Source organism: Myxocyprinus asiaticus, chromosome 23 (genome assembly GCF_019703515.2).
Source record: "Myxocyprinus asiaticus isolate MX2 ecotype Aquarium Trade chromosome 23, UBuf_Myxa_2, whole genome shotgun sequence".
NCBI lineage: Eukaryota > Metazoa > Chordata > Actinopteri > Cypriniformes > Catostomidae > Myxocyprinus > Myxocyprinus asiaticus.
Window position 1 is genome coordinate 14,280,775 of NC_059366.1, and position 27,938 is coordinate 14,308,712.

General features: G+C 40.9%; 1 protein-coding gene across 1 annotated transcript in view; it reads right to left on the minus strand.

Annotated features, from left to right (window-relative positions):
• Nucleotides 1-220: 220 nt before the first annotated feature.
• vwc2 (von Willebrand factor C domain containing 2) overlaps nucleotides 221-27,938 on the minus strand; it is a 34,146-nt gene continuing 6,428 nt past the window's right edge. Inside the window, exons 3-4 of the mRNA XM_051651339.1 lie at nucleotides 27,405-27,534; nucleotides 221-1,148 (exon numbers count right to left, since the gene is read on the minus strand). Of these exons, the coding sequence (XP_051507299.1) occupies nucleotides 997-1,148; nucleotides 27,405-27,534 (282 nt within the window). The 3' untranslated portion in view covers nucleotides 221-996. The remainder of the gene's footprint in view (nucleotides 1,149-27,404; nucleotides 27,535-27,938) is intronic.

The following is a 27,938-nucleotide window of genomic DNA, read 5'->3' on the forward strand; positions in this document are numbered from 1 at the left end:
TGTGGTAGTCAGCATCTTTACTTGCTGAGCTACCCAGCCCCCCCATGAAATCTTCATGCTTTCACTTGACATTTAAAGTCAAATGTGGCTCTGTGTTTAAAAATGGTAACTATCCTCGAGTAACCTTGCATCAGTGTCTAGTTTAAACGACTGTGCACAGTGTGCGATTTATTTGGAACATGAAAACACATACACATATGAACACTTCTTAGCAAAACGGACCTCATTTAAGAGCACAATAGAGACTTTACATCAATGCAAACATCTGCAAGCAGCCTTTTTTAAGGTTTCATTAAACAGACACCAAATCCATTCTGCTTTGTTGTCTATTCTGTGTTAGATGCTGTGTGCGATTCCTGACTGCAGCTTGTCATCTTGGCTTTGACAAAAAAAAAAAAACTTACCACCAGACACATTGACAGCTGTAGGTGCATTATACATTCTAATAAGGTGGACACAAGTCTGACCCAGTATGAAACGTAACAGCATATCAAAATACAGTGGCTATAAAAATATCAATTTCTTACTGTAAATCAGATATTTGAATTCAATCATAATCATCGAACCACCACATACATAAATAAATATCCTATATATGGATTATAAATCTCAATAAAAATTTTAAGTACTAATATAGTTGAATTTAACTCCATGCCTCTTGATTCTAAGACTATATACGTATGTAACTCTAATGAATCTCTTCACTTGTCATGATGCTATGTCAAACTTAGAGGCTCCACTACAATGTGAGGAATGTTGCATTTTGCACTCTGGCCCACGACCCTGTTCCCAGGTTAATTGGCCCATCCGCTGCATGCTATTGGACACTCTGAGTTCATATAGTCATGAGCTGTCACAAATGGTTGTGACTGGTGCAACTCCACACAGCGCTGATGTCCTGGCTGCGAGTGAGTCTCGCAGCTGCCGTGTTGAGCCGATATGGACCACAGCTGTCTGGGTGAAGGCTGCGCTTGGAGCGACGCCCCCATCGCCACCTTAGCTTGGCTGGCACTCGTTTTTACTGCAGGTGGCCTGCCGCTCGATACGCCAGGTGCCCTCCTCATACGTGCAGTAGCAGATGGTGCATTCGTTGATTTTAACCTCTCGGCCAGCAGGGATCACCGCCGTGTCTGCATAGCAGTTTGGCCCTGTGCACAGACAGGAGGGGCTGAATCAGACTAATAGAAAAGACTGGTGGCTTGTTGAGACCTGCCAAGAGAACTGCAATCCCTGGCTTTGAGAAGATGAGCTCTTTTTAGAGTGGCTGTATCTGTCATGGATCAAGTTGAAATTATGTCAACTGACCTCATAGAGGTTTTATGATGTTGTCAAGTTAGCAGTCAATCATAACACAATACTAGTATCCTAAGTCAGCTTTTTCACCTCATGCAACTTACTCTATGAGGCAGGACATTTTGCTTGCAGTCCGTAGGCACTACATCTTGGCAGCTCTTTGCTTAAAGACTCCATGAAATAAATTTGTGTGTGTGTGTGTGTGTGAGAGAGAGAGAGAGAGAGAGAGAGAGAGAGAGAGAGAGTTTTGTGGGGTTTCAGTCCATGTTTTTATAGCGTTGAGACATTCTATATGCTAGTGTACTCTTAAAAATTGATAAGATGAACTTCATAATATACATTTAAAATTTGCAGTCTTTTTTTCCCAAGGACAATGGACCAAAATTATTGATGACACATCTTGAACTATAAAATTGGTTACAATCAAAAGCTCACTAGAATGCGAATGTAAGACCAGGTTGGAGAAACTGAAAGATTTGTTCCCCACCCCCTAATACCTCCGGTCTCCGATTAGCAATAAAAAGTAGCAAATCATGGTTCATGGCTTTGAAATAACCAACATAGCTGAATGACAACTCCTAAAAACTCATACAAGATGGCAAATCATAATCGTCTTGATAAAAAAAAAAAAAAAAACATGGTACACAAAAGTTATTGTCCTATTAAAATTATGTAAGGTATAGGGTTTAGGTTAGGGGTTAAGCTTTGGAAAAATGTATGGTAAAACTTTACAATAAGGTTCCATCTTTCAACATTAGTTAACATGATATAACAATGAACAATACTTTTACAGCATGTATTAATCTTAGTTAATGTTAATTTCAACATATACTAATACAATTTTTAAAATCAAATGTTGTATTTATTAACATTAGTAAATGCACTATGAACTAACATGAACTAACAATAAATAATTGTATTTGTATTAACTAACATTAACAAAGATTAATAAATGCAGTAAAAAATCTATTGTTAATTGTTTGTTCATGATACCTAATGCATTAACTAATGTTAATAAATGGAAACATATTGTTAAGTGTTACCAAATTTATTAGTACTATTACTATTATTACTGCTTGTCATAAGACCAGGTTGGAGAAATTAAAAATTTGTCCCACCCAACGTCTTTGTTTCAATAGGAAATATGTTTAAAAAGAAAGCATCAAGTGATTTTATGTCTTCAACAGATGAGGACAATTCTGGACCACTGAATTGCCTTCATCAAAATGGTGTTACATATTTTAACTGAAAAGATACCACTACAGTTTTGCCTTTGGAGACCACAGTTCCATGACAGGCATTTCATAAAACATGAACATATCATAAGTTCAAAGAGGAGTTAATTGCTGAGTTTATGGTGCACCATAAACATGTATCAAGCCCCAAGCGCAGACTCCAACTTTTAGTGTACTAATCTATAAAGTCTAACATTGCATACATTTTTAAATACTCTTATGTAAGCCATTTCCCAAAATGCAATAACTTGAGTTTAAAAAACCTTTGCTTTCAAGTACCTGCTAGAGAAATTAAAGCCAGATCTAACACATGAATAAAAACAGACATGACCTAAATATAGGCACTATAAAAAAGCATCCAACTTTTCAGAGACGCATGTACAGCGGGTAGTGCAAATGATCAAGACATATAAAAAGCTGTCATGTTTATGGGGTTCATATCCAGTCTGTGTCATGTCCCAGTCCTATTCTGACCCCCTCTGGTCTTAACCAAGCCTATAAACAAACAAACAAAGAGTCTGACAATTACTTCATCATGCTCTGGACCATGCAGGTCCAAAATGACTCAAGACAAATACTAAATGGGTTGTCACCAGTGTTGGGTAAGTTACTTAAAAAAGTAACTACACTACAAATTACAAACTACTTCTCTAAAATTATAATCAGGTTATTTTACTGATTACTTCATTTGAAAAGTAATTACATTACTAATTACTTTACTTTTAAATTACTTTCTAAAATACTTTTCTGCTCAACAAATTATTTTCTCCTTGCTCATTGTGGCACACCTTTCAACTGTCACAGAAACGCAAACAGATGTACATATGAACAAATGTATTCACATTTTGATTGTATTACACATAAACAATATGTATATTTTTAGAAATATTTGTAAACCTTACTTAAAAGTAATTACTTTAATTGAAAGTCAGTAACTAATCTGATTACAAGAATTTAAAATGTAATGTGTTACACTACATTTTGTGCCTAAAAGTGATTAGTTTACAGTAAATAATTACTTTGTAATCCAACTACACCCAATACTGGTTATCACTAATTCAACCTCTTTAGTTACACACAAAAGAAAAAAAACAAAACAAAACAAACAAATTTAAAACAGTCAGCAGACTAATGAAAAGACAGAAATGATGTTGGCTTGAAGCTTTGCTTGAAAGTTTACAATAGTTTAAAAAGCTTACAGACAGACAGACAGACAGATAGATAGATAGATAGATAGATACTTAGGAATTGCTGTCAGACATTTTCAATGGAAGTCAAGCCAACATAATTAATTAAAAATAACTTATGCCATTCTACACAAATGCTATCTAGGTGCAGCTTCCAATTCACTTTTTTCTGATTTGCCAAACAAGGATAAATTGTGCCTTTGTATTCAGCCTCTACAAAGACATAATCATAGAGGATGGAACACTACATAAAAAGCATGCGGGCGCATCAATCATCTTGAATATTTGACTGGTGCTGTCAAGACGTCATCCCAAGCATATTTATAAATATTTCAGAGCAAACACATCAGATTCCTGCTCCCAAATATCAAGATGTGAAAGTAAACTGGCACAGCTGATTCATCAAGAGCATTTATATCTCAGATCACCCTATGGCTCTATGTGCGTTATACAGCGGCCATGTATTTTTAACTGTTACACAACAAAACATGCTTATACATTATGGCATTATATGTTGTCACTGGTACAAAGAGAGGGATAGAGCAAGCTGGAGAGAATGAACTTTTTGCATTCCTTATTTTTGTATTCCAGTGTTTTTGTCTTGTTTTCCTGAATTTTTTTTTAAACATCCTTAAAACAAGATAAATTTACTTCATATGCATAATCGCATATAAGAAATTAACACTTATTTTAAATGTATTTATTTATCTTATTATCTTTAGCCAAATAGTTTTTTAAAGTGTTGTAAAGAGGTTAATAAAAATAAATAAATAAATAAATTCTGTCATCATTTACTCAATCTCATGTTGTTCCAAACCCGTTTGACTTAATAATGTCTGGTGGAGTGTTTGACATCTTTTTGTCCATACAATGAAAGTGAATGGTGACTAAGGCTGTCATTTTGCTAAGGATCTCCTTTAGTGTTACACAAAAGAAAGAAAGTTGCATGTGTTTGGATCAAAATGAGGGTAAGTAAATGATGATAGAATATTCATTTTTGGGCAAACTATCCCTTTCTGTTTTAAAACACAAAACTTAATTAAAGATATCGTCTCTGAAAACACGTCTTAATACCTTAGGCAATTTTAATTCTCAAGTAAATTGGTCTTGTTTTAAGGATTTGTAGATACTTTTACTGAAAAACATCAAAAATACAGATTAAGAAAAAAAGTTTTTGCACTGAGGGAAGAGGAAGATAAACAGCTCCAGCATACACAGGAACAAATCAAATGGCAGAGGAGCAGTTGTGCTGTACACTTGCTGCATATTTGGCAGTGGAGGGGAGTGTTTAATCACGCTGAGCAGACCCTTATCTTTGCCGCGTATCAAAGCACTGCTGTAGAGGCTAAATTCAAAAGTGAGCACCATTAAAGACTTTGGTCCATTCTGAGATTAACTTTATTCCCCATGGTACAGCTGTAATTGAGATAAAAAGCAAAGGAGGAGGAAAGGAAAGCTTGGATCCTGAAAATGACATGACTTTTAAAGCTCATTAGAGCTGATGTTCTCTGAAAGGATGGATCAGTGCTCACACTGCTCCGAGAATCAGTGAAAGGAAAGCCCACTAATGCAGTTCTTTAGGACATATACATTATAAATGCCACTAAATTTACTTGCTTTGTGCGAATGATGGCTGGAATGGGATGGATGGATGGAGGTGTATGTGCATTTTATTCTGAAAGTGCTGGCGGATAGACTTTACTAAAACATTAATGAACAAGTCCAACAAATCATTATAATGGTGCTTGAAAAGCGAGCCCTATATAAAAAATCCTAAATTTCAAAAGTTTCTGCAATCAGTTCAGCTTGAACCACTTACAATCCACTCCATTCAAACTTGTTTTGTAAATAATATCAGTCTTAGATAAACTATCTATTTCTGTTATATGTAAACCTTCTACTTTTAAATAAATTTAAAGCTGAAGCGTGTAATTTCTGTGCCACAATCATCACCAAACAGAACTGCAAAAATAATGACTCCCCCCATCTTTCATTGGTTGCACAAACAGATATTCCCGCCCCAAACTCACACTATTGGTTGAGCAAATGTTGCCATGTCAGGCTGGATGGGCCGCTCAGTCAAACAGAGGAATATTTAGATTGGTGTTACACTTTTAGGTGAAATCAACCTATAAATGGCTTACTTGTATTTGACTCATATCAAGCTGATATATGAGAAATGATTTTAAAAATGAAAAAATTACACACATCAGCATTAAGATTAAAGTTTGAGGGGGGCCTGGGTAGCTCAGCGAGTAAAGACGCTGACTACCACACCTGGAGTCGCAAGTTTGAATCCAGGGCGTGCTGAGTGACTCCAGTCAGGCTTCCTAAGCAAACCAATTGGCCCGGTTGCTAGGGAGGGCAGAATCACGTTGGATTAACCTCCTCGTGGTCACTATAATGTGGTTCTTGCTCTCGGTGGGGCGTGTGGTGAGTTGTGCGTGGATGTCGCGGAGAACAGCGTGAAGCCTCCACACGCGCTATGTCTCTGCGGTAATGCGCTCAACAAGCCACGTGATAAGATGCACGCATTGACGATCTCAGACGCGGAGGAAACTGAGATTCGTCCTCCACCACCAGGATTGAGGCGAGTCACTACGCTACCACGAGTAAAAAAACGATTAAAGTTTTAAAATTTCCCATTGACTAACACTGGTTCAGAATTGAATACATGTAACCAACAGTGATGAAGTCTATTATCAAGTCAAGCCAAGTGAGCTTTTATTGTCATTCAACCGTGTGTGTACTGTACATGGGGGAAATAAATTTAATTTCTCTTCAGGTACTGGTGCTAATTTAAAATAAAGCTATTTTGGTGCAGAAATGACATACTAGCTTTAAGTCTTCTGTCACACTAGGCTTTGAGCATGAACTTGAACACCAAACTTGAACTTTGGTACCAGTGGAATACAAAATTTCTTTGCATGTGCTTGTATTTCAGCTCTCCCATGTTATATAATTGGAAGTACATGCAGTGTAAAGTCTAGTATGACCACATCTTTAAAATCTAAAGAGAAACACAATTTCTCTACCAAATATTTGCATGTGAATTTTGATTGGTATCCTTTCTTCCATCTATTTGCATCCTGAATTTTGATTGGACTTCCTTTCTTGTATCAATTTCACCAAATCTAACTGCTTATGTACCAGTGCCGGTCCTCTCTATATGCAAACTACACAAGTTTCATAGGGCTCCCAAAGTGGCAGGGGACACCCATGCTGTCAAAGCATTAGTTCTGGTGTTTGTCATGCAAACACAACAATAAAAGTAGTACTGTCAACTGTAGAGTGAAATTATATTTAAATAATTCATTAAAAATAATTAAATAATAATTATTTAAATTATTTATTTCAAGCACTGCTGAATTATGAATCATTAGAATTTTTAGTCCAAAATGTGCACATTTACAGAAATATTGATGGACTCTCGTATGTTTACTGTTTGAGGGAAATAAAATATATTTCATGTTTTCCAGTGAATTCTGTGGTCAGAAAAGTGGTGTAACTCTCTCATAATCTGTATGTTATAGTTGTTTAGAAAGCCAGAAGGGGTTTTGCTTAGGGCCCACAAAAGGTTAGGACCAGCACTGCTTTAAGCAGTAAAAATAGTGTTGTGTTATGTGTCGATTCTCAAACACAGCCGACAGAAAACAAGAAGTGCTCTGAATATCATGACTGATGCAGCAGAATCAAAGCCTAAAACATAAACTTACCTACAACTTTACCACTATTCCATTGCTGTCTTGCTGGTATTTCCTTTATGAAATGCAAATCTAGTTAGGCACAGGGCCGTCCGCATGGACTAGGAATCTTTTTTATGGGGTATTTGTTGAGCTTTCCTGTACATATGTGAAAGATCCCTTTAACATAAACGCATGGTATTGCTCTCAGTCATTTGAGACATCTGTTCAAAACATACTCTTATCCGTGCAGTGTGATTTTCAAATCCTGTTCTCCTACTTTGCGTTTGTAACCCCTGGGTATAAAAGACTGAGAAAATTATGTTTCTGGAGAGTGTCGACAGAGCTGGAGGTGCTGTGCATATAAAATCACTGTCCTCTACATCTCTCCTCTAGTATCACAGAGAATCAAGCCCCATTACATACGGATAAAACCATCAGAGCAACAAATCCAAGCTAACATATTTCTCTAAAGGAAAAGAGAAATGGATGAACTATTCAAGATGAGCAAAGGCCTGAAAGTGATTTATGGGGCCTCTCTTAAGCCCCCATGAATATTTCTCCCCAATTGTCCTCCGTTTTTTGAAAACAAAGACCATACCCAATGTGGACTCTGCTTTGCAATCTTAGGAGCTTTCAGCCATGCCCAAACTGTTTATTGCCTAAGCTCTTCAAGAAAAGGGCTTGTTTTTCTGGACATTGCCAAGGTGATGGCCCACATGAGTGGAGGTCAACAAAAAGGAAAGTGCAGCATGGAATTATAAAGCATCTTTTTCTTTCTGTAATACATGCGAGCAATCTTTTGCTTTATAGTGACCCTGATGATAAACTAAATAAATTGTGTATATTTATGAAGTCAAAGCCTTACTTTCTCTTTAATAGAAATTTTGTTCAGAATTATCTTTCATCCATAATGTGCAACAATCTTTTAAATACTGTTAGAATATAAAAAAAAAGACTGCTTTGTATTTTTATTTGTTCATTTATGTAATTTATCTTTCATAATAGCACTGTACGTTTTTGTATCTACAAGTTGACAGTGCATAAGAGTGTCATTTATACAGCAATGCTGTTGATTAATACCAGCTGCATTTAAATGCAGGAACTCATAATTGTGGTTGAGTCATCAGTGTCCCACTGGTCAATGGATGAACACCCTTGCAAGTGTCCAAATTTGTGTTCAAGATATACTGATTCACGACTTAGGGAGCTAGGAAGCGAGATAAGATGCACCATTAGATGCCATGTCAAGTTAAAAAGAATGTCAGCTTCCATGATGGAGGGGTGGCCAGTTAAGTGCTCGAGCTCTGGGATCCCACCACCCTTAAAGTAATAGTTCACCCAAAAAAGAAAATTCTCTCATCATTTACTCACCCTCATGCCATCCCAGATGTATATGACTTTCTTTTTTCTGCAGAACACAAATTAAGATTTTTAGAATAATATTTCAGCTCTGTAAGTCCATACAATGCAAGTGAATGGGTGCCAAAATTTGCTCCAAAAAGCAAATAAAAGCATCATAAAAGTAATCCATATGACTCCAGTGTTTTAATCCATTTCTTCAAAAGCAATATGATAAGTGTGGGTGAGAAACAGATCAATATTTAAGTCCTTGTTTGCTTGAAATTCTTCTCCCTGCCCAGTAGGGGGCGATTTGCATGAAGAATGTGAATCACCAAAAACACAAGAAGAAGAAAGTGAAAGTGATCATATCACTCCTGAAGATATTGATTTAACCACTGGAGTCATATGGATTAATTTTATGCTGACTAATGTGTTTTTTGTGGCTTCAAAATTTTGGCACCCATTCACTTGCATTTTATGGACCAAAAGAGCTGATTAATTATTCTAAAAATCTTCATTTGAGTTCAGCAGATAAAAGAAAGTCATACACATCTGGGATGGCATGAGGGTGAGTAAATGATGAGAGAATTTTTATTTTTGGGTGAACTTTTCCTTTAATGGTTAATTAAAGAAATAGTTCACTCAAAAATAAAAATTTATGTTTTCATTTACTCACTCTCATGTCATTCCAAACCCATCTGACATTCTTTCTTTTGAAGAACACAAAAAGAGATGACAGAATTTTTGCTTGAACTATCCTTTTAAAAAGGCAGGTAGGGATGCCAGCACACCAGCATCCAAAACACAACATATGCTGGTCATTTCAACAGGGCAACTCTGTGTGTGGTCAGCAGATTGCATCCTGTAGAGACTAGTCTATGCTGTTTTAATAATGCTCTAAAAGCACTTTTAGATCAATCCTTCACTGAGATCGAGCCTTGCATCTCTGGGAGTGTGTGACATTGGTGCTGCATTCTCCCTGAATCTTTAAGCAGAAAAAAGCACTCAAAAAAATCACTCAATGCCAAGTTTCTTATTTACTGACAGCCCCTCTGTGAGTGAAAGGAGCGCAGGAGTGCAATGACTGAATCCAAATGTTTTTTTCCCGTTCCTTTTGAGTCCCAACATCGCTGCTCCTCGCAGATGTTCTTTGATATTCATGAACAACTGCCTGGGATGGATATTAGCAATAGTGCTCACTTTCATCTCCCCCCATGGCACTTCCTCAAGTGTCTCCCAGCATACTCTTTCAACAACAGACCCAGGCAGAGCACTGCACGGGAACATAATGCTTCATTCAGCAGCTAAGAAAGAGGTCCTTACCTCCACTCTTCATGAGCAACAAATAGAGATATCAGCCCTCATGACTGCTTTATTAACCCTTTGTGTTTTTCACACATTAATACCCATTTAAAATTAATAAAACTGTGGCTAATAGGATGAAATGTGCTCTGTGGTATCCAAAGTGGCATTGGTGGCCTTAAAGGGATAGTTCACCCGAACTGAAAATTCTGTTATTTATTTACTCACCCTCGTGTCACTCTAAACCGTATGATTATCTTTTTCTCCATGAAACACGATAGATTCATTTTTAAAAAGTCTTTACAGCGTTTATTTGCCATAAGGTAACTGAATAGTGACTCTGGTCTGTCACATTTGAAAAAAAAAAAAACTCAGTAAATAAAACCACAGTAAAACTAATAGATATGACTCATGCATTATATTCCAAGTCTCCCGAAATGTTTAAGCCCTTACTTACTCATCAAATCATATTTCAAAAGTGAAGTGCTTAAATCAAGTATACTCGCTACGCCAATAACATCAAAACTCATTGGTTCTCATCGCGTCTCATGACAAACGTGCAACGTGAGTCATGGAGGTCATGAGGCCCGAAGAGAACAAATGAGTTTTGATGTTATCGGCGTAGCCGGCATATTTGATTTAAGTGCTTTTCTATATTACAATGATTTGATGGTGTTTTTTGTCCTTTATCGAACCTGACAGACTGGAGTCACTATTTACTGGTTAAGCGACATTAGGGTGAGTAAATAATGACAGAATTTTCATTTTGTAGTGAACTATCCCTTTAAACCACATTTACTGCATTTGCAAAATGCATGAATCAGCGCAAAGATGAACCGTTCTAATACACCAAATAAATTACAAGCATTTACTTCCTTTCAATTGTGTGGTTTCTGTGACCTGAGCTAAAATAGTAGGAGGGGGAAGCTTTTGTAGCCCATGCTGGGTGGGCATGAACCAAGCATAAGATTATGATTATGACAGAAATGCTTGCAACCCATTTAGAAATCGATTCTCCACACTACTTCCCCATTCAGTGTCAAGCCTGCCAACCAAAATGAAGACGACAGCCCCCATTTCTTTCTCTGCAGTTATTATCATTTCATCCCATAGACACCACATTTTTCTCAAAGGGCCGGTCTTAAGGCTTTCTTTCATAGAAAGGCACAGTTAATCAGATGGTAATTGGCTCTTAATGGCACCAATTAAATAATCATTCTCCTCCTGATTTATCGGAGAACACAATCGCACAGAAAGTTGGTCAAATCTGGAAACTTTGTGTTCAAACTTTAAACACTAAAAGTTTGAGTGATAGACTGTTGGAGTTCTGGTGATTATTATCAGCAGTTAGAACCAACATGAATTTCCAGGCTGGTTTATGCTGGTTAGTGCTGGTTTGATGCTGGTCTAACTGTTGGAGCATCATATTCATGCTGTTCACCTTCAGACTTTAGCTGGTGAAGCTGGTCGACGAGCATAATCTCTTTGGTCAAGACCTTCCTTTAGTTTAGAAGCTACCAGTCAATCAGGCTCTAACTGGTACCATCAGCGTTGGGTAAAATATGATTATAGAGTAATTAGTTACTATAAACCAGTGTAAATGATTACATTTTTAATTCTTGTAATCAGGTTACAGTTACTGACTTTCTATTACTCTACAATTACATTACATCTTATAATACACGTATTTCTTTTTGTGATTAAATTTTTTTATTAAATCATACAATAACAATGAAATGCAAAACATATATATAAAATCAACATTTAAATCCCACAACCCCCCCTCCCCCTCCCCAACCCCGCCCCCTCAAAAAACAACCCTGTGGTCAAACATAAGTAAATATATAGAAATAAAAATCAAACAGACACACATATATACATATATAAAAAATATATACATATACATACATACAGTATATACATACATATACAAACATACATACATACATACATACTTACACACACATATAATAATCATACTAACTATATTACACTACTCTCTCCACACCCCACCCGAGAGCCCTCCAAAAACTCCAAAGACCTGCCCCATTTCCATATAAACATATCCAAGCCACCCCGTCTTCCCGATGACACCACCCTCCCCACCTCCGTGCACCACTCCGGATATGGGGGCGCACCAGCTGACCTCCAACCCCTCAAAATAACCTGCCTGGCGATCATTACACAGGTCAGAACCCAGTTCTCTATATGGCCATCCCCCACATCGATGACCGCCCCATCGCCCAGAACACAAAGTCTGGGGCAAAACGAAACCCGAGTGCCAACCACGTCGCACACAAAATTCTGAACCTTCGACCAGAATTTCTGGATCTCGACACACCACCAAAAAACATGGGCCATGTCTCCATCCTCCGACTGGCATCTCCAGCAGGTGGGTGTGTCTTTAAACCAAGCCTATACAGTCTAGAGGGGGTCCAATAAAATCTATGCAATTTTTTGAATTGTATAAGATGCACCCTTGCATTTTAAGAATCTTAGCCCACACTCCTTCCTCCAATGCCAAGTTGAAATCTTTCTCCCAAACTCTCTTGAGAGAAGTTAAGGCTCCATCCCCCAGACTCTGAATTAACAGGGAGTAATACATTGATGCCTCATGACCTTTTCCAAAAGCCGCAATCACCTCTTCCAAAGCATCTGCCTCCTTATGGGGGGTGTGTGCTATTCCCAAAAATAGTACAAAGCAGGTGGCGCAGTTGTAAATACCTATAAAACTGAGGTCTGGGGATCCCAAAATGTTGGACCAAGTTTTCAAACGATCTCAACACTCCACTTTCATATAGGTCACTGAGTGTAGCAACCCCCCTCACAATCCACTCTGGCCAGCAGAAAGGGGACTTGCCAATACACAATCTTGGGTTCTGCCATATATTCGAGGCAACATTTAAATAAGTGTCCAATTTAAACAATCTGGACACTTTAGTCCATACCGAGTGTAAATGCGAAATAACGGGGTGTAACTTAACTTTTCCGATTAGTTTGATAGAGATGCTTTGTAATGGCGAAATAGGGGCAAGAACTGCCTTTTCAATAACAAACCAGGGAGGGGCTCTCTCAGGTGGAAGTGACCAATGAGCCAAATGTCTGAGACTTAACGCATAGTAATAAAACAAAATCTTGGGTAGGCCTAGCCCACCTTTGTCAATCGGCCTATGTAACTTATTGAAATTTAACCTGGGACGCTTACCATTCCAAATGAAGGACTTTGCTATGCTATCAAATTGCTTGAAATAAGAGAGGGGGACATCTACAGGGAGAAATTGTAGCAGGTAGTAAAATTTTGGACTACAATTAATTTTAATAACATTAACTTTCCCAATCATCGATAAATGTAATGAAGCCCACCTGCCCACATCACTCGAAAACCTTTTTATTAAAGGGTAAAAATTAACACTAACTAAATCAGACAAATTTGCTGGGAATAAAATCCCCAAATACTTAATGCCCTGTTTGGGCCACTGGAAGGCGCCCGGCTGGAAAGCCGTTACTAGGCAGTACGCTGTCAGAGCCAAAGCTTCGGATTTAGACCAAATGACTTTGTATCCTGGGAACTTGGAAAAGGAATTAATAATTCTGTGGAGGCAAGGCATAGATCTAGTAGGTTCAGAGACAAATAATAAAATATCATCTACGTAAAGCAGAAGCTTATGCGCCAAACCTCCTGCAACCACCTCTGGAAAATCATCTACCTTTCTTATCGTGGCTGCTAATGGTTCCAGGGCAAGACAGAACAATAATGGGGAAAGAGGGCAACCCTGCCGGGTGCCCCTATCCAGAGTAAAATAATCTGAAATTAATCCATTTGTTTGTACCGCTGCTACAGGGTGTCTATAAAGTACCAACCAATAAATGTACTCCCGAACCCATACATTTCCAAAATCTTAAAAAGATAATCCCATTCTACCATATCAAATGCCTTTTCGGCATCAAGTGAGATGGCAGCGACCGGAGACTGATCATTCACTACTGACCACATGATATCGATGAGACGCCTGATGTTATCAGAAGAGCTGTGGCCCCGAGTAAACCCCACCTGATCTATATGTATAAGAGATGTCATAACTTTACTTAATCGGTTAGCCAAAATGTTTGACAAAATTTTTACATCTAGTTGGATCAGGGAGATTGGATGGTAACTTTTACACTCACTTGGATTTTTGTCCTTTTTAAGAATCAGACTGATCCGGGCTTGTGTCATGGTTGGAGGAATCTTTCCATTCTTTAATGATTCAGTATAAACTTCTAACAAAAGTGGAGCCAGTTCTGTAGCATAGGATCTAAAAAATTCTGCAGCAAAACCATCTGACCCTGGAGCCTTGCCAGTAGGTAGGGACTTTATTACCTCGTCAAGCTCCTCCAAGGTTATCTCAGAATCAAGAGTGTTTTTTTGCTCAGTCATCAGTTTAGGAAGATCTAATGGTTCCACAAAGTTTCTAATATCTTCATCAGTAGACGAAGATGTGGAACTATAAAGATCAAGATAGAACTCTTTAAAGGCATTATTAATATCAATAGCTGAGGTACAAATTTCACCACCAGCAGATTTCACTGAGGAAATTATAGCAAGAGACTCTCTCTGCTTTATATATCTAGCCAAAAGCTTCCCTGCTTTGTCCCCTGACTCAAAGTATGACTGTCTTGCCCTGAATAACCAAAACTCCACTTTCTGTGACAAAATAGTATTATATCTATATTTCAATTGGGTCAATTCTCTGAGGCCATCAGATGACATACAGTGCTTCAGCTCTGCCTCTGCACTTTTAATATTTCCTTCCAACTCCACGAGTTCTCATGCTTTGGATATTTTGATGAATGAGGCATACTGTATGATCCGACCCCTAAGAACCGCCTTAAGTGCCTCCCAAGCCACGCCCACAGAGGATACCGAGGACCAGTTGATCTCCACATAAACACTGATTTCAGTCTTTAACATTTGTTGGAAATCAGGATTTTGCTAAAGGGATACATTAAGGCGCCAACTATATGATTTCTTTTTCTCTATATTTGGCAACACCTCTAAACTCACCAGGGCGTGATCCGAGACTAAAATGTTTCCAATTGAGCAATCAACAACAGATGAAATGACGGACTTATACAGGAAACTTAACACTGGACTTCAAGCAACTTGGGCTATGAGCTTCTCCACCCTTCCTCCAGACTCTAGAACCTTGGTTTCCAAATGAAATACAAAACTTGCTCTCATCTGAAAGAGGACTTTGGACCACTGGGCAGCAGTCCAGTTCTTCTTCTCCTTAGCCCAGGTAAGACGCCTTTGACGTTGTCTGTGGTTCAGGAGTGGCTTAACAAGAGGAATACGACAACTGTAGCCAAATTCCTTGACACGTCTGTGTGTGGTGGCTCTTGATGCCTTCACCCCAGCCTCAGTCCATTCCTTGTGAAGTTCACCCAAATTCTTGAATCGATTTTGCTTGACAATCCTCATAAGGCTGCGGTTCTCTCGGTTGGTTGTGCATCTTTTTCTTCCACACTTTTTCCTTCCACTCAACTGTGTTAACATGCTTGGATACAGCACTCTGTGAACAGCCAGCTTCTTTGGCAATGAATGTTTGTGGTTTACCCTCCTTGTGAAGGGTGTCAATTATTGATCTGTCAGATCAGCAGTCTTCCCCATGATTGTGTAGCCTAGTGAACCAAACTGAGAGACCATTTTGAAGGCTCAGGAAACCTTTGCAGGTGTTTTGAGTTGATTAGCTGATTGGCATGTCACCATATTCTAATTTTTTGAGATAGTGAATTGGTGGGTTTTTGTTAAATGTGAGCCAAAATCATCACAATTAAAAGAACCAAAGACTTAAACTTTATTAAATACACGAGTTTCACAATTTGAGTTGAATTACTGAAATAAATGAACTTTTCCATGACATTCTAATTTATTGAGATGCACCTGTATATATATAAACAATCTATTCTAGAATAAATCTTATGGACTGATGAAAAACATTTATAGTCTCTACCAGATGAGTTCAAAAGTCTCCAAATATCTGTAAGACCAAGATTTTTACACATCCTGTAAAGCGTCAATGTTGCTCTAGGTGGCTTACACACTTTTGCTTTACTATGATCAAGGACTGAGTCCATCAAACGATTAAAGTCTCCTCCCAAAATTATATCATGAGGGGTACCAGCGGCTTGCAACATCCCTTCAAGATCTATAAAAAAGCCCTGATCATCAGCGTTAGGTGTGTAAATATTTGCCAAAATCAGGCTTTGCCCCTGAATTTCTGCTAAAACAATAATGACTCTTCCTAATTTATCTTTAATCTGTTTGAGACATTTGAATTGTAAATGTTTATTTACCAATATAATGACTCCCTTGCTCTTACTTGAGCCAACACTAAAGAAAACATGTCCACCCCATATCTTCCCAAATTTTTCAGCTTCCTGCTGAAATGACGCTCAGAAATGACGCCCAGAAAGATGCGTTTCTTGAAGAAACACTATATCGTATTTCTTACGTTTAAGAAAAGAAATAACCTTTCTTCTTTTTATGCGGTGCCCCAACCCATTCACATTCCACGTGGAGAGAGATAGTACACTCATATTAACATTTGACATTTTGATATAATAGAAAAAATAAATTGTGTGCCAAAGACAAAATTATGGAGACCACATTTTAACACTAATGCAACAATAAAACCCTGAACTTCCCCCCGAACAAAACAAACAGAAAAAAGAAAAACATGCGCATTAACCCCGCGCACGACAGTGCCATCTGGCATCAATCCCTTTAAACTCAAAGAGTCCATGTACGCCTACGAGAGCCCCCGCGACAACTTTGCCATCAGATTGCTCAATTTTGCCTCACAAATTTGTAAGGCAAAATTACATAACATCAAATATTTTGTAAAACAAACCCCAGCCAATAGGCATAATAAACACAAAGAACGTGTAGACTCATTCACAGAACTGTCTCGAAGGTGTGTTCCTTCACAAAACAAATTCCAGCCAATATAAAGCCGTTCAGTTTCCTCGGTCAGACAAACGAATCTTCAGTGAGCCAGCTGATGAGTGCAGCAGATGACATAATCCTTCCAGTGTCCCACAAAAATACTCCACAAATCATACTCCAGCCAACAGGAGGCATAAGCACAAGGAACTGACAGATTCATCCATAACTGTCCCGAAGTAATGTTATTTAACAAAACAAGCTCCAACCGCCAGGCGGGACCAGCACAAAAGGTAACGAAACACGCATCCCGGTTCCTCGGATGGTCAAGAGTCAATTCACTCAGAGGCCGCATAAAAGTATATCCCATGATTTACACAGTCCGCCAACTTTATAAAAGACATCCTTTGTGTGGGCATGTAGATATTTTGCGGTCATCCGTATTGTCTATTCTCAATCTGCCCGGGAACTTCATTGTAAAATTGATCTTCCGTCAATGCAAAAGTTTCTTTAAGGAAAAGTGTTAATCCACAAAATAAAACAAACTCCAACCACTTGGCGGAGCCAACGCAAAAAGAAACAAAAATGATGCCCAGCTTCCTCCGAAAGCCAGAGTATGTACAGTGAGTCAATCCACTCACAAAAAAACACCCAATGGTTACTCACCCATTGTTTCAATAAAATACATTGGCTGATTGGGACATGTAAATACTTTGCTGCCATCCTTGGTGTTTATTCTTAGTCTGGCTGGAAACATCAGAGCAAAAGCGATCTTCCGCTGATGTAAGAGGTTCTTGCATTCCTTAAACCGATCGCGTTTCTCTCTTGTCGAGTTCGCAAAGTCCAGGAACAAGAAAATATTGTAATACTTCCAAGAAAGCTTTCCTTTGCTCCTCGCCTGGTGCAACACGAGATCTTTATCGGATGATTTAAAAAATTTGGCCAGAATCAATCCTTCCTCCCTCAGCAGATCTGTGAGCTGGGACTCTGTGAGCTCGCTCGATTTCTAGCTTGTGGCCTGTTATGTCGAGCAGACTCGGGAAAAGCTCGTCTAGGAATTTCACCATATCTCTGCCCTCCTCATGCTCAGGAATTCCAACAATTCGAACGTTACTCCTGCGGCTTCTATTCTCAAGATCTTCAAGCTTTTCAAGAACACGTTCCAAATAAACTTTGGTCGTGGCGGATTAGCGGATAATTCCCTCTCTGATGCCTCCAAATAATCGATTCATTTTTCAACATCTGTCACTCTTGTGACTAGCTTAGAGAATTTTTTTTCCATCGCCGCAATCCATCGACGTATTACAGCGAGATACTCTAAGCCCGCAAGTACCTTTGTCAACATCACCGACATGTTTGACAGTTGACGCTGGATTCCTTCTCCCGCCGTGCCATCCAAATCGAGTCCCCGGTCCACAGGCCTGTCTGGGCTTTCATTTTGAACCAGTAAGTGTCTTTTAATGTCTCCAGAGCCCAAGGATTTTGACTTCTTTGCCATGTTTACCTCAAACATTAAATGTGTAACTGGGTGTATTTCACCGGATTATATCATGAAAATAATTTAAAAAATTAGCAAAGTGCACAGAGCTGTCTCTCACATGTCTGCCCTTCGCATGGCGTCATGTGGCTCCCCCAATACACGTATTTCTAAAATAATATTATTTATGCAGAACACACTTAAAACATAAAGTACATACATCTGTTTGTGTTTCTATGACCAGGGTGATATCATGAGTATTCGTAGGGGTTGCACAGACATGTCGACCACAACTAAAATAGCCTAAAGTCGACTAGTCATTTACCACGTCATTTATAAAATGGTGCATCTACACTCAAAAAAACGAAGTGGCTCAAATGTAGGCTACTTTGATAAAGACATCACGACTAGTTACTTCTAGTCAAATTTAACTCGACTAATGGGTTCAACTAGTCGACTATTAAAAATCTGTAGTCGTGCAATCCCTAATTTGTATATATACTGTATGTATACATAACTGTGGCAGCGGGGGCGTGGTCAAGCATCCGTCAGGAGAGAGAGAAAGCAGTAAGAGCGTTTTCACCTGAGCTAGATTATGTTTAACACCTGTTTCTAATTCTAGTGTGCATGGGGAGAGCGGCATATAAGCAGCCACGCCACCAGCAGAGCGGAGAGAGAGAGTCTGGCACAAGGAAGGCCACGGTGTTCCTGAAGCTGTTGCGTTTAATCTGTTGTGTGTGTGAAGCTGATGTGTTTAAGTGACTACGTGCCTGTGAAGCTGATGAGTTTGTGAAGTTGTAAACACTGAAGTGGCCGATTAAAAGAGCCTGGAAAAACCCACTTCCCTGTGATCTCCTTCCCTTCTGCTGTGAAGTTCGTTACACTGGTGCCGAAACCCAGGAATTGAAATTGGAGGAAGTACGCCCCATGGAGTCCTCCCAGTTGGTAGAGATCCTCAAATCCCTCACTGGCCTATACCAGTCCCACCAACAATCCCTGTTTGAGCTCCGGCAAGATCAAGATCGGTGGTTCTTCGAGATCCTTTGGGCTCAAGCAGAGGACCGGCATGCGATCTGGAGCCTGAGGGCTGAAAAGCCCTCCCACTCTCTCTCCCCTTCCCCTATGTTTTCCCAGTTCTCTTCCCCCTCCCCTCTTCTCTCTCACTCTGCTCTCTCCCCAGAGCCCATTCCTGCCCCGCAGAGGCGAGGAGTCCCGCCACCAAAGCCAGTTACCCGTGCGCTGGGTTTTGCATCACCCACAGCATCGACAGTGCCCCACCGCTCTCACCCTCAGGTGGAAGTGTCCACCAACACAGGTGCAGGCATGGCGCCTGGGCCGGTCTGCTGGAGTTGCAGGGATCCAGGACACTTCTGGGATCAATGCCCTGTGATGGAGCTGGGAACGGTCGTCCAGATCCCTGACACTCCGCAGGCTGCCCCTGATCGGGCCGGAGCATACCGGATGCCGGTAAGAGTCAAGGGGGGTACTCACCAAGCATGGGTGGACACAGGTTGCAAACAAACTACTATCCACCAATGCTTGGTTCAACATGAGGCTTTGGGCACAGCTAAAACGGTGAGGGTGAAGTGTGTGCATGGGGATATTCACAACTACCCTGTGGTGACCCTTGTGATTAAATTCCGGGGAACAAACATAGAGTGGAGGCCGCGGTTAGTTCCTGCCTCACCCATCCGCTGCACAAAAGCAATGAGATGTGAAATGTGCGATGCTCTGGCAGGGGAGGCGGAGCCGGGGCCGTCTTCGTCAGCTCCACGTCAGGATGACGTGGGGGGGGAGAGGCTGCAGCCCCTCCCATCCTCAGGGTATTTCCCGAAATCCCTTTGGAGCAGTTGCGAGACAAACTCTCAAGCACGCCTTTGACCAAGTGAGAGTGATGGATGGTTAACAACTCCAGCCGAATGTCGCATTTTCATATCCTTATTTCACAATTATAAACGAGCGGTTGTGTAGAGTGACGCAGGATGCTCAAACAAAGGAAGATACAACCCAGCTCTTAATACCGCAGAGCCGTTGGGAAATGGTGTTCCCATGGTGGGTCATCTAAGGGAAACAAAAACACTGAACCGCCTAATAGCCTGTTTTTATTGGCCGGGCATAGGCAGCGATGTCCGCAGGTGGTGTACGGCATGCTGCAAATGTCAGCTGGTGAATCCACTGGCCACACCAAAAGCACCATTGTGCCCCCTTCTGCTGATCGAGGTCAACTTCGAGAGAATTGGAATGGACCTCATTGGGCCATTAGAGCGGTCAGCACACAGACATCACTTTGTATTGGTCCTAGTGGATTATGCAACACGATATCCGGAAGCAGTGCCTCTACGCAGCATCTCAGCATGTAGTGTTGCGAAGGCACTCTTCAAAATAATCTCCCGGATGGGGATTCCGCGAGAAATCCTCACCGATCAGGGCACAACCTTTATGTCACGGACACTACACAAGCTTTACGAATGATTTGGCATTACATCAATCCGCACCAGCATTTACCATCCACAAACAGATGGCCTGGTGGAGCGATTTAATAAAACCCTTAAAATATGATTCGTAAGTTCGTGCACGAGGATGCTAGAAATTGGGACAAATGGCTCGATCCCCTGTTATTCGCAGTACGAGAGGGCCCGCAAGCCTCCACCGGGTTTTCCCCATTCGAGCTGCTGTATGGGCGGCACCCGCGCAGCATGCTTGATGTCATATGCAAAGCTTGGGAGGAGGGACCTTCAACCAGTAAAAATGAAATTCAATACGTTCTTGATCTTAGAGCAAAACTCCACACTTTGGGGCAACTAACACAGGAGAATTTGCTCCAAGCTCAAGAAGGACAGAGCTGACTGTATGACAGGGGAACTCGGCTGCAGGAATTTGCACCGGGAGATAAGGTACTCGTATTACTCCCCACATCGAACTCCAAATTACTCACCAAGTGGCAAGTACCCTTTGAGGTCACACGACGAGTGGGGGATCTCGATTATGAGGTAAAGCGAAACGATAGAGGGGGTGCACCTCAAATATATCACCTCAACCTCCTGAAATTGTGGAGGGAGGCGGTCCCTGTGACGTTGGCTCCGGTAGTTCTGGAGAGGGCGGAGCTCGGGCCGGAGGTGAATACAAAACACAATAATTTCACCCCGGTCACTTGTGGAGACCACCTCTCACCGTATAAACTCGCAGAGGTTGCCAAGTTGCAACAGGAGTTTGCAGACGTGTTTTCCCCTCTACCAGGTCATTATATACCTCATCCAGCACCACATCGAGACCGAGCCGGGGGTGGTGGTACGTAGCCGTCCCTACCGATTGCCCGAGCACAAAAAGAAAATTGTCAGGGAAGAATTGGATGCAATGCTCGATATGGGGGTAACAGAGGAATCCCACAGCAATTGGTCCAGCCCAGTTGTTCTAGTTCCTAAGAGTGACGGGTCTGTACGGTTCTGTGTGGATTATAGAAAAGTCAACGCGGTGTCTAAATTTGACGCATTCCCAATGCCTCGTGTTGATGAGTTGCTCGATCGGTTGGGCACTGCTCGATTTTATTTGACACTGGATTTGACAAAGGGTTATTGGCAGATCCCCTTGACACCAACTTTCCATGAAAAAACAGCCTTCTCCACACCATTTGGATTACACCAATTTGTGACACTTCCGTTCGGTTTGTTTGGGACCCCAGCTACATTTCAGCATCTCATGGACCGAATCCTCAGACTGCATTCGGTGTACGCCGCTGCTTATTTAGATGACATCATCATTTACAGTAATGATTGGCAGCGGCACATGCAGCATCTGAGGGCAGTTCTGAGATCGCTGCGACGAGCGGGACTCACAGCAAACCCCAAAAAGTGCGCGATTGGGCGGGTGGAGGTACGGTATCTGGGGTTCCACTTGGGCCACAGGCAGGTGGTCCCCAAATTGACAAGACTGCGGAGATTGCGACCTGCCCGAGGCCTAAGACCAAAAAGGGGGTGAGACAGTTCCTGGGGCTGGCTGGCTATTATAGGAGATTCGTGCCTAATTATTCGGATGTCACAAGCCCGCTGACTGATCTCACTAAAAAGGGAGCTCCAGATCTGGTCCAGTGGATGGAGCAGTGTCAACAGGCGTTCACGCAGGTTAAAGCCGCACTTTGCGGGGGACCACTTTTACATTCACCCGATTTCTCTCTCCCTTTTGTCTTGCAGACAGACGCTTCAGACAGAGGGCTGGGGGCCATGCTCTTGCAGGTGGTGGAGGGGGAGGAGCGCCCGGTGCTGTACATTAGCCGCAAGCTCTCGCTGAGGGAGACTATGTACAGCACCATAGAAAAGGAGTGTCTTGCCATCAAATGGGCAGTCCTCACTCTTCGGTACTACCTGTTGGGGCGGGCCTTCACCCTCTGCTCGGATCACGCCCCATTCCAAAGGCTCCACCGCATGAAAGATACCAACGCGTGGATCACCCGTTGGTATCTGGCTCTTCAGCCATTTAAGTTCAAGGTGGTCCACAGACCGGGAGCGCAGAGGGCTGTTGTCGACTTCCTTTCCAGAAATGGGGGGGGGGAGTGGTAGACAGGCCGGATGTCTCCCCGGCCTGAGTCGGGAGGTGGGGATATGTGGCAGCAGGGCGTGGTCAAGCGTCCGTCCGGAGAGAGCGGTAAGGGCGCTTGCACCTGAGCTAGATATTGTTTAACACCTGTTTCTAATTCCAATGAGCATGGGGAGAGCGGCATATAAGCAGCCACACCACCACCAGAGCGAAGAGAGAGAGTCTGGCACAAGGAAGGCCGCGGTGTTCCTGAAGCTGTTGCATTTAATCTGTTGTGTGTGTGAAGCTGATGTGTTTAAGTGACTATGGACCTGTGAAGCTGATGTGTTTAAGTGACTACATGCCTGTGAAGCTGATGAGTTTGTTAAGTTGTAAACACTGAAGTGGCCGATTAAAAGTCTTACCTGAGCCTGGAAAAAACCACTTCCCTGTATTCTCCTTCCCTTCTGCTGTGAAGTTCATTACAATAACATCTGAACGTACATTTCAATGTGTTTGGTTTGTTATTGAAATGAATAATGTCAGTATATTCACAGTAACTAACACATAAGCATTTTTACGTATGTACAGCGTTTTTACAAATCTTCTGACTGCTCGTCAGAACAGAAATTCAAATTCACAAATATCATAAGAGGGGGCCTGAGTAGCTCAGCGAGTATTGATGCTGACTACCACCCCTGGAGTCGTGAGTTCGAATCCAGGGTGTGCTGAGTGACTCCAGCCAGGTCTCTTAAGCAACCAAATTGGCCTGGATGCTAGGGATGGTAGAGTCACATGGCATAACTTCCTCATAGTTGCGATTAGGGGTTCTCGCTCTCAATGGGGCACGCGGTAAGTTGTGCGTGGATCGCGGAGAGCAGAATGAGCCTCCACATGCTGTGAGTCTCCGTGGTGTCATGCACAGCGAGCCACGTGATAAGATGCGCAGACTGATCTTCTCAGAAGCGGAGGCAACTGAGACTTGTCCTCCGCCACCCGGATTGAGGTGAGTAACCGTGCCACCATGAGGACCTACTAAGTAGTGGGAACTGGGCATTCCAAACTGGGGAGAAAAGGGGATAAAAAAAAAACACAAAAAAAAAAAAAAAAAAACATCATAAGATTCTTAAACATTTGTACATCTCTAAAGTTGTTCTAATTTAAAAGGGTTTATGCTTCCGGTAATATTAATATGTCAATACTGTACATTTTGGTGCGAAATTTGTGTGACAGAACCACACTTTATGTACAAATACTTATGCATGCTCGTGAAATCATGTTGCTTTGACAGCTGATGGGAGTTACAACGGACAAGGCAAAAATACAGACATTATTTTGAATTTGTTGATTGGAAAAACTTTTCTGTGAAAGTGTTAGTAGGGCTTTTAGAAAGTAACTTTAAAGTAATTCAAAATGTGATTATGTTTTACATGAATTAATGAGTAGATTATTCTGATTACAATTTTAGAGAAGTAATTAGTAATCTGTAGAGAATAACTTTTTGAGTGATTTACCAAACACTGCAATTCAATAATCATTCTCCTTCTGTTTTATCAGAGAACACAACTGCACAAAAAGTTTGTTGGATCTGGAAAGTTTCAATGGTACATTTTTAAACACTAAGTTTGTATGTTAGACTGTCTGAGCTCAGTTGATTATTATCAGCATCAGAGGCTAAATTAGAACTGGCTTTCACAGCTTTACATACCCGCCACCCATCCTGCAGTGCCACTGCATGAAGCTTTGAAGTCTTACTTTTGAAGAGTGCAAATCTCAGGAGGTCAGAGCATCTGGCTGCTTCTTGCACTGCATCTGTGCTCGAGTCTTTGTACCTCAGATACTTGCAGCGAAAACCTCAGAGGTGCCACCCATCGCACTGGCATCTCTCTGTGATCCGCCCCCACGAGACATGCGCAAAACCACAGCAACCGCAAACAGCCAATTAGAAGTTTAAATCGAATTGCAGACTACCTGGCGAGCACAGCAGAGCCGGCTGCTCTGTAATCTTGTGTGTTGAGCATAAATGTTTCTGATCCATCTTAAAACCATACAGCTTGACTGCTTGAGTGTGCACAAACATTTGTAAAGCTTGTTGAAATCTCCATGCTACATTCAGCACTTCAGTCTTAATGCTGCAAGGGCACTTGATGAAACTGGCCCGCTATTGTTTCTTGGATTTCATCTCACACCTAAACACCAACTGAGAGGTCTGAACAGGGGATCTTGGCAGCATCTTGAAAAATGGCAAGATTATTCATTTAAAACGTGTGTGCTCTTTATAATAATTGGCCCAAATCACCCCCTCCCCCATTGCCCACAGCGCGCGGGGAGTTTAGCTGCCATGTCAGAGATCCATTTACCAAGTCATTATTTCTGTTTTGCTGAAGGAGGCAGCGTGGCTGCCATTGCCATATTACGTTAGGATCCAAGTGAACACAAGAAGCAACTGTCTTGGACGTGCTGTCTAAAAGCATCTCAAACAGCTCTATATAACCCACACTGATTCAGAAAACTTCTCCCAAGACATTGTAATGTGTTCTAATCACAGAACACTCACACACTAACCCGAGGTCACAGCTTTCCTTTTCTTCTTCCTCACAAAACACTCCTGCTGATAAAGGCTCTGTTCCTAAATATAGTGAGCTGCTTCACTGCCTACACTGACTATATAGGCAGCATCCTAACCATCATGGAACCTCATAAATGACAGATTTGGAATGTTCTACATAGCCAATGACTCTAAGAACCACACAAATACCACTCCACAGTAACTTTTTTAAATAGCAGCCTGATGTCATTAAATTTGTGTGAAACTACGTGCCTTATTACACATTTGGCTACAGTTTCCCAGTGAAATGTCCAGCGGGGGGTGCAAAAAGTGAGTAAAATGTTGTCATAATCAGACAAGGTTTTTAAGGTGAATATTAGATGGAGTTTTTAATGAGTAAAACGTACTTCCCTAACCTAAAACTTTACACTACCTGACCGATAGTGTCCTAAAAGATAAATGAGAAGTGAACAAAACCAACATCCTTACTCTAAACCAACACCTAAACATAACCAATAAAATTTTTGGCAGAAACCACATCATTTTGTGTCACTTCCATGATACTTTTGTGTCATGTGTCAGCTTGTGTGCTTGGCTGAGCTTGAACCGCAGTCCTTTCGAGTCCAAAGTGCAATACTCTATTAGATGAGCTACCACAGGAGTTGATCTCACTTGAATAAGTGTGTACATGTACCGGGTGGAAAATATGTTGTTTTTCAAATGATGCGTTATAGTAAAATTATTTCAATATCATTGCAGTGTGTGAGAAATAGTGCAAAAAATAAGTGTTTATTAAGTCATAAACAGCTGTTTTAGTCGTTATTTGTGTGAATAATACATTTTAAAAAATGCACAGTTATTGTAGCGCCTCTAGTGATCATTTCACCAGAAACCTGCAGACAAACGCAGAACACTGCACGTAAAACTCAGTTTACAAAAATAGCAATGTTCATTCTATGAGACTATGTTGTTAAACAGAGTTTGAAATTAGCATGTTGCTAAGCAAACGGTGTGATATTTTAAAAAGCATAAAAATAGATAGCACACACAAGTATTGGGTAAAATAGATTTATTTTACTCAGCTCATCAAAAGGCATAATTGGATTGTGTTTAGTGTTGCCAACTGTCCCGTATTAGCCAGGACGTCTCATATTTTGGCTGAAATGAAGATGTCCTGTATGCGGTGAGAGGAGGACACCCTCCTACTGCCTCCGTAGGCATCACATTAGGTTTTGTATCAGAGCAAAAAAGTGTACTTTTCATGTGTAAAAACAGACGGTGTAACAAAGAGCCACTTTGAAAATACTTTCTTTTGCATGCTGGGTGCTTTGATGAGATAGAACATTTATGTACCTTATTTTTCATTATTTTCAGCCAAATGGAGAAAAACATCATTTGTGTGTAAAAGTTTAATCATCTGTGCCCTAGGGCTGATAAAAGCCTCCTGCAACTGCAACACCTGCCTGAGCTAATCACCTCACCTCCTGGAAACAAGCAGAGCAACTTTGCAGGTTCATTAGTGCTGTTGCAGTCTGAATAATGTATCTCGGCAACAAGGTTAAGCAAAAGCCTGCACACAAATATAATCTCCTCTGGTTTGCATTACCTCACTGATTGTAAACTGGCCATTATGGAACATTGAGATGGATGCACACGCAATGCATACAAGAAGAGACTAATTCTGCTGCACGGTGCATGCATTCTGTGAATTTTCTTCATGGTGGTGTAATTGGGTGCAGTGGACGGAAGTCTCTGAGGTCATTTTCCAGAACTGATTGTTAGCTACCTCTCTAACTTCAGGGGGAACAGCAGGGATTCAGCAGTTCAGTGAAAGGCAGTTTGATAGAAACAATAGAGAGAAACAGAGAAAGAGAGGGAGAGTGAAGAAGCAAACCACTTACCACTTTTACACACAGGGCAGCACTGGTCAGGCTCGTATTCCGGATCAACACACTCTGTCTGTGGGCAAGCTGACACAGAACACAGAACCTCTCCACTGGGCTCACAACGGCACTTCTCACACGGAGACACCTAGATACAAACCCACAAACACATCACAAAACACTCAAAACACTGTAGATACTTCCATAATACCAAGATTATATGATGATGTACCATTTTAAAGGAATAATTTCCAAAAATGAAAATTCTGTCCTTATTTACTCACCCTCACTTACAAATCAGTATGCTGTTATTTTTGCAGTGGAACACAAAAAAGAGACTGAAGTCAAATCTTTACACAGCTTTTGACAAACAGTCCCAGTCCATGGCGACCACGTCTGTCGAGCTCCAAAAGGAAAAAAATAGCAAAAGCACCATGAAAGCAACAACTTGTGCACTTCAGAAGACTTGGAATATAGCGCATGAGTTGCATGGATATATAGAATGGATAACTTTTTTATGCTATGTAATGATTCTTCATAAATTTCTTCTTT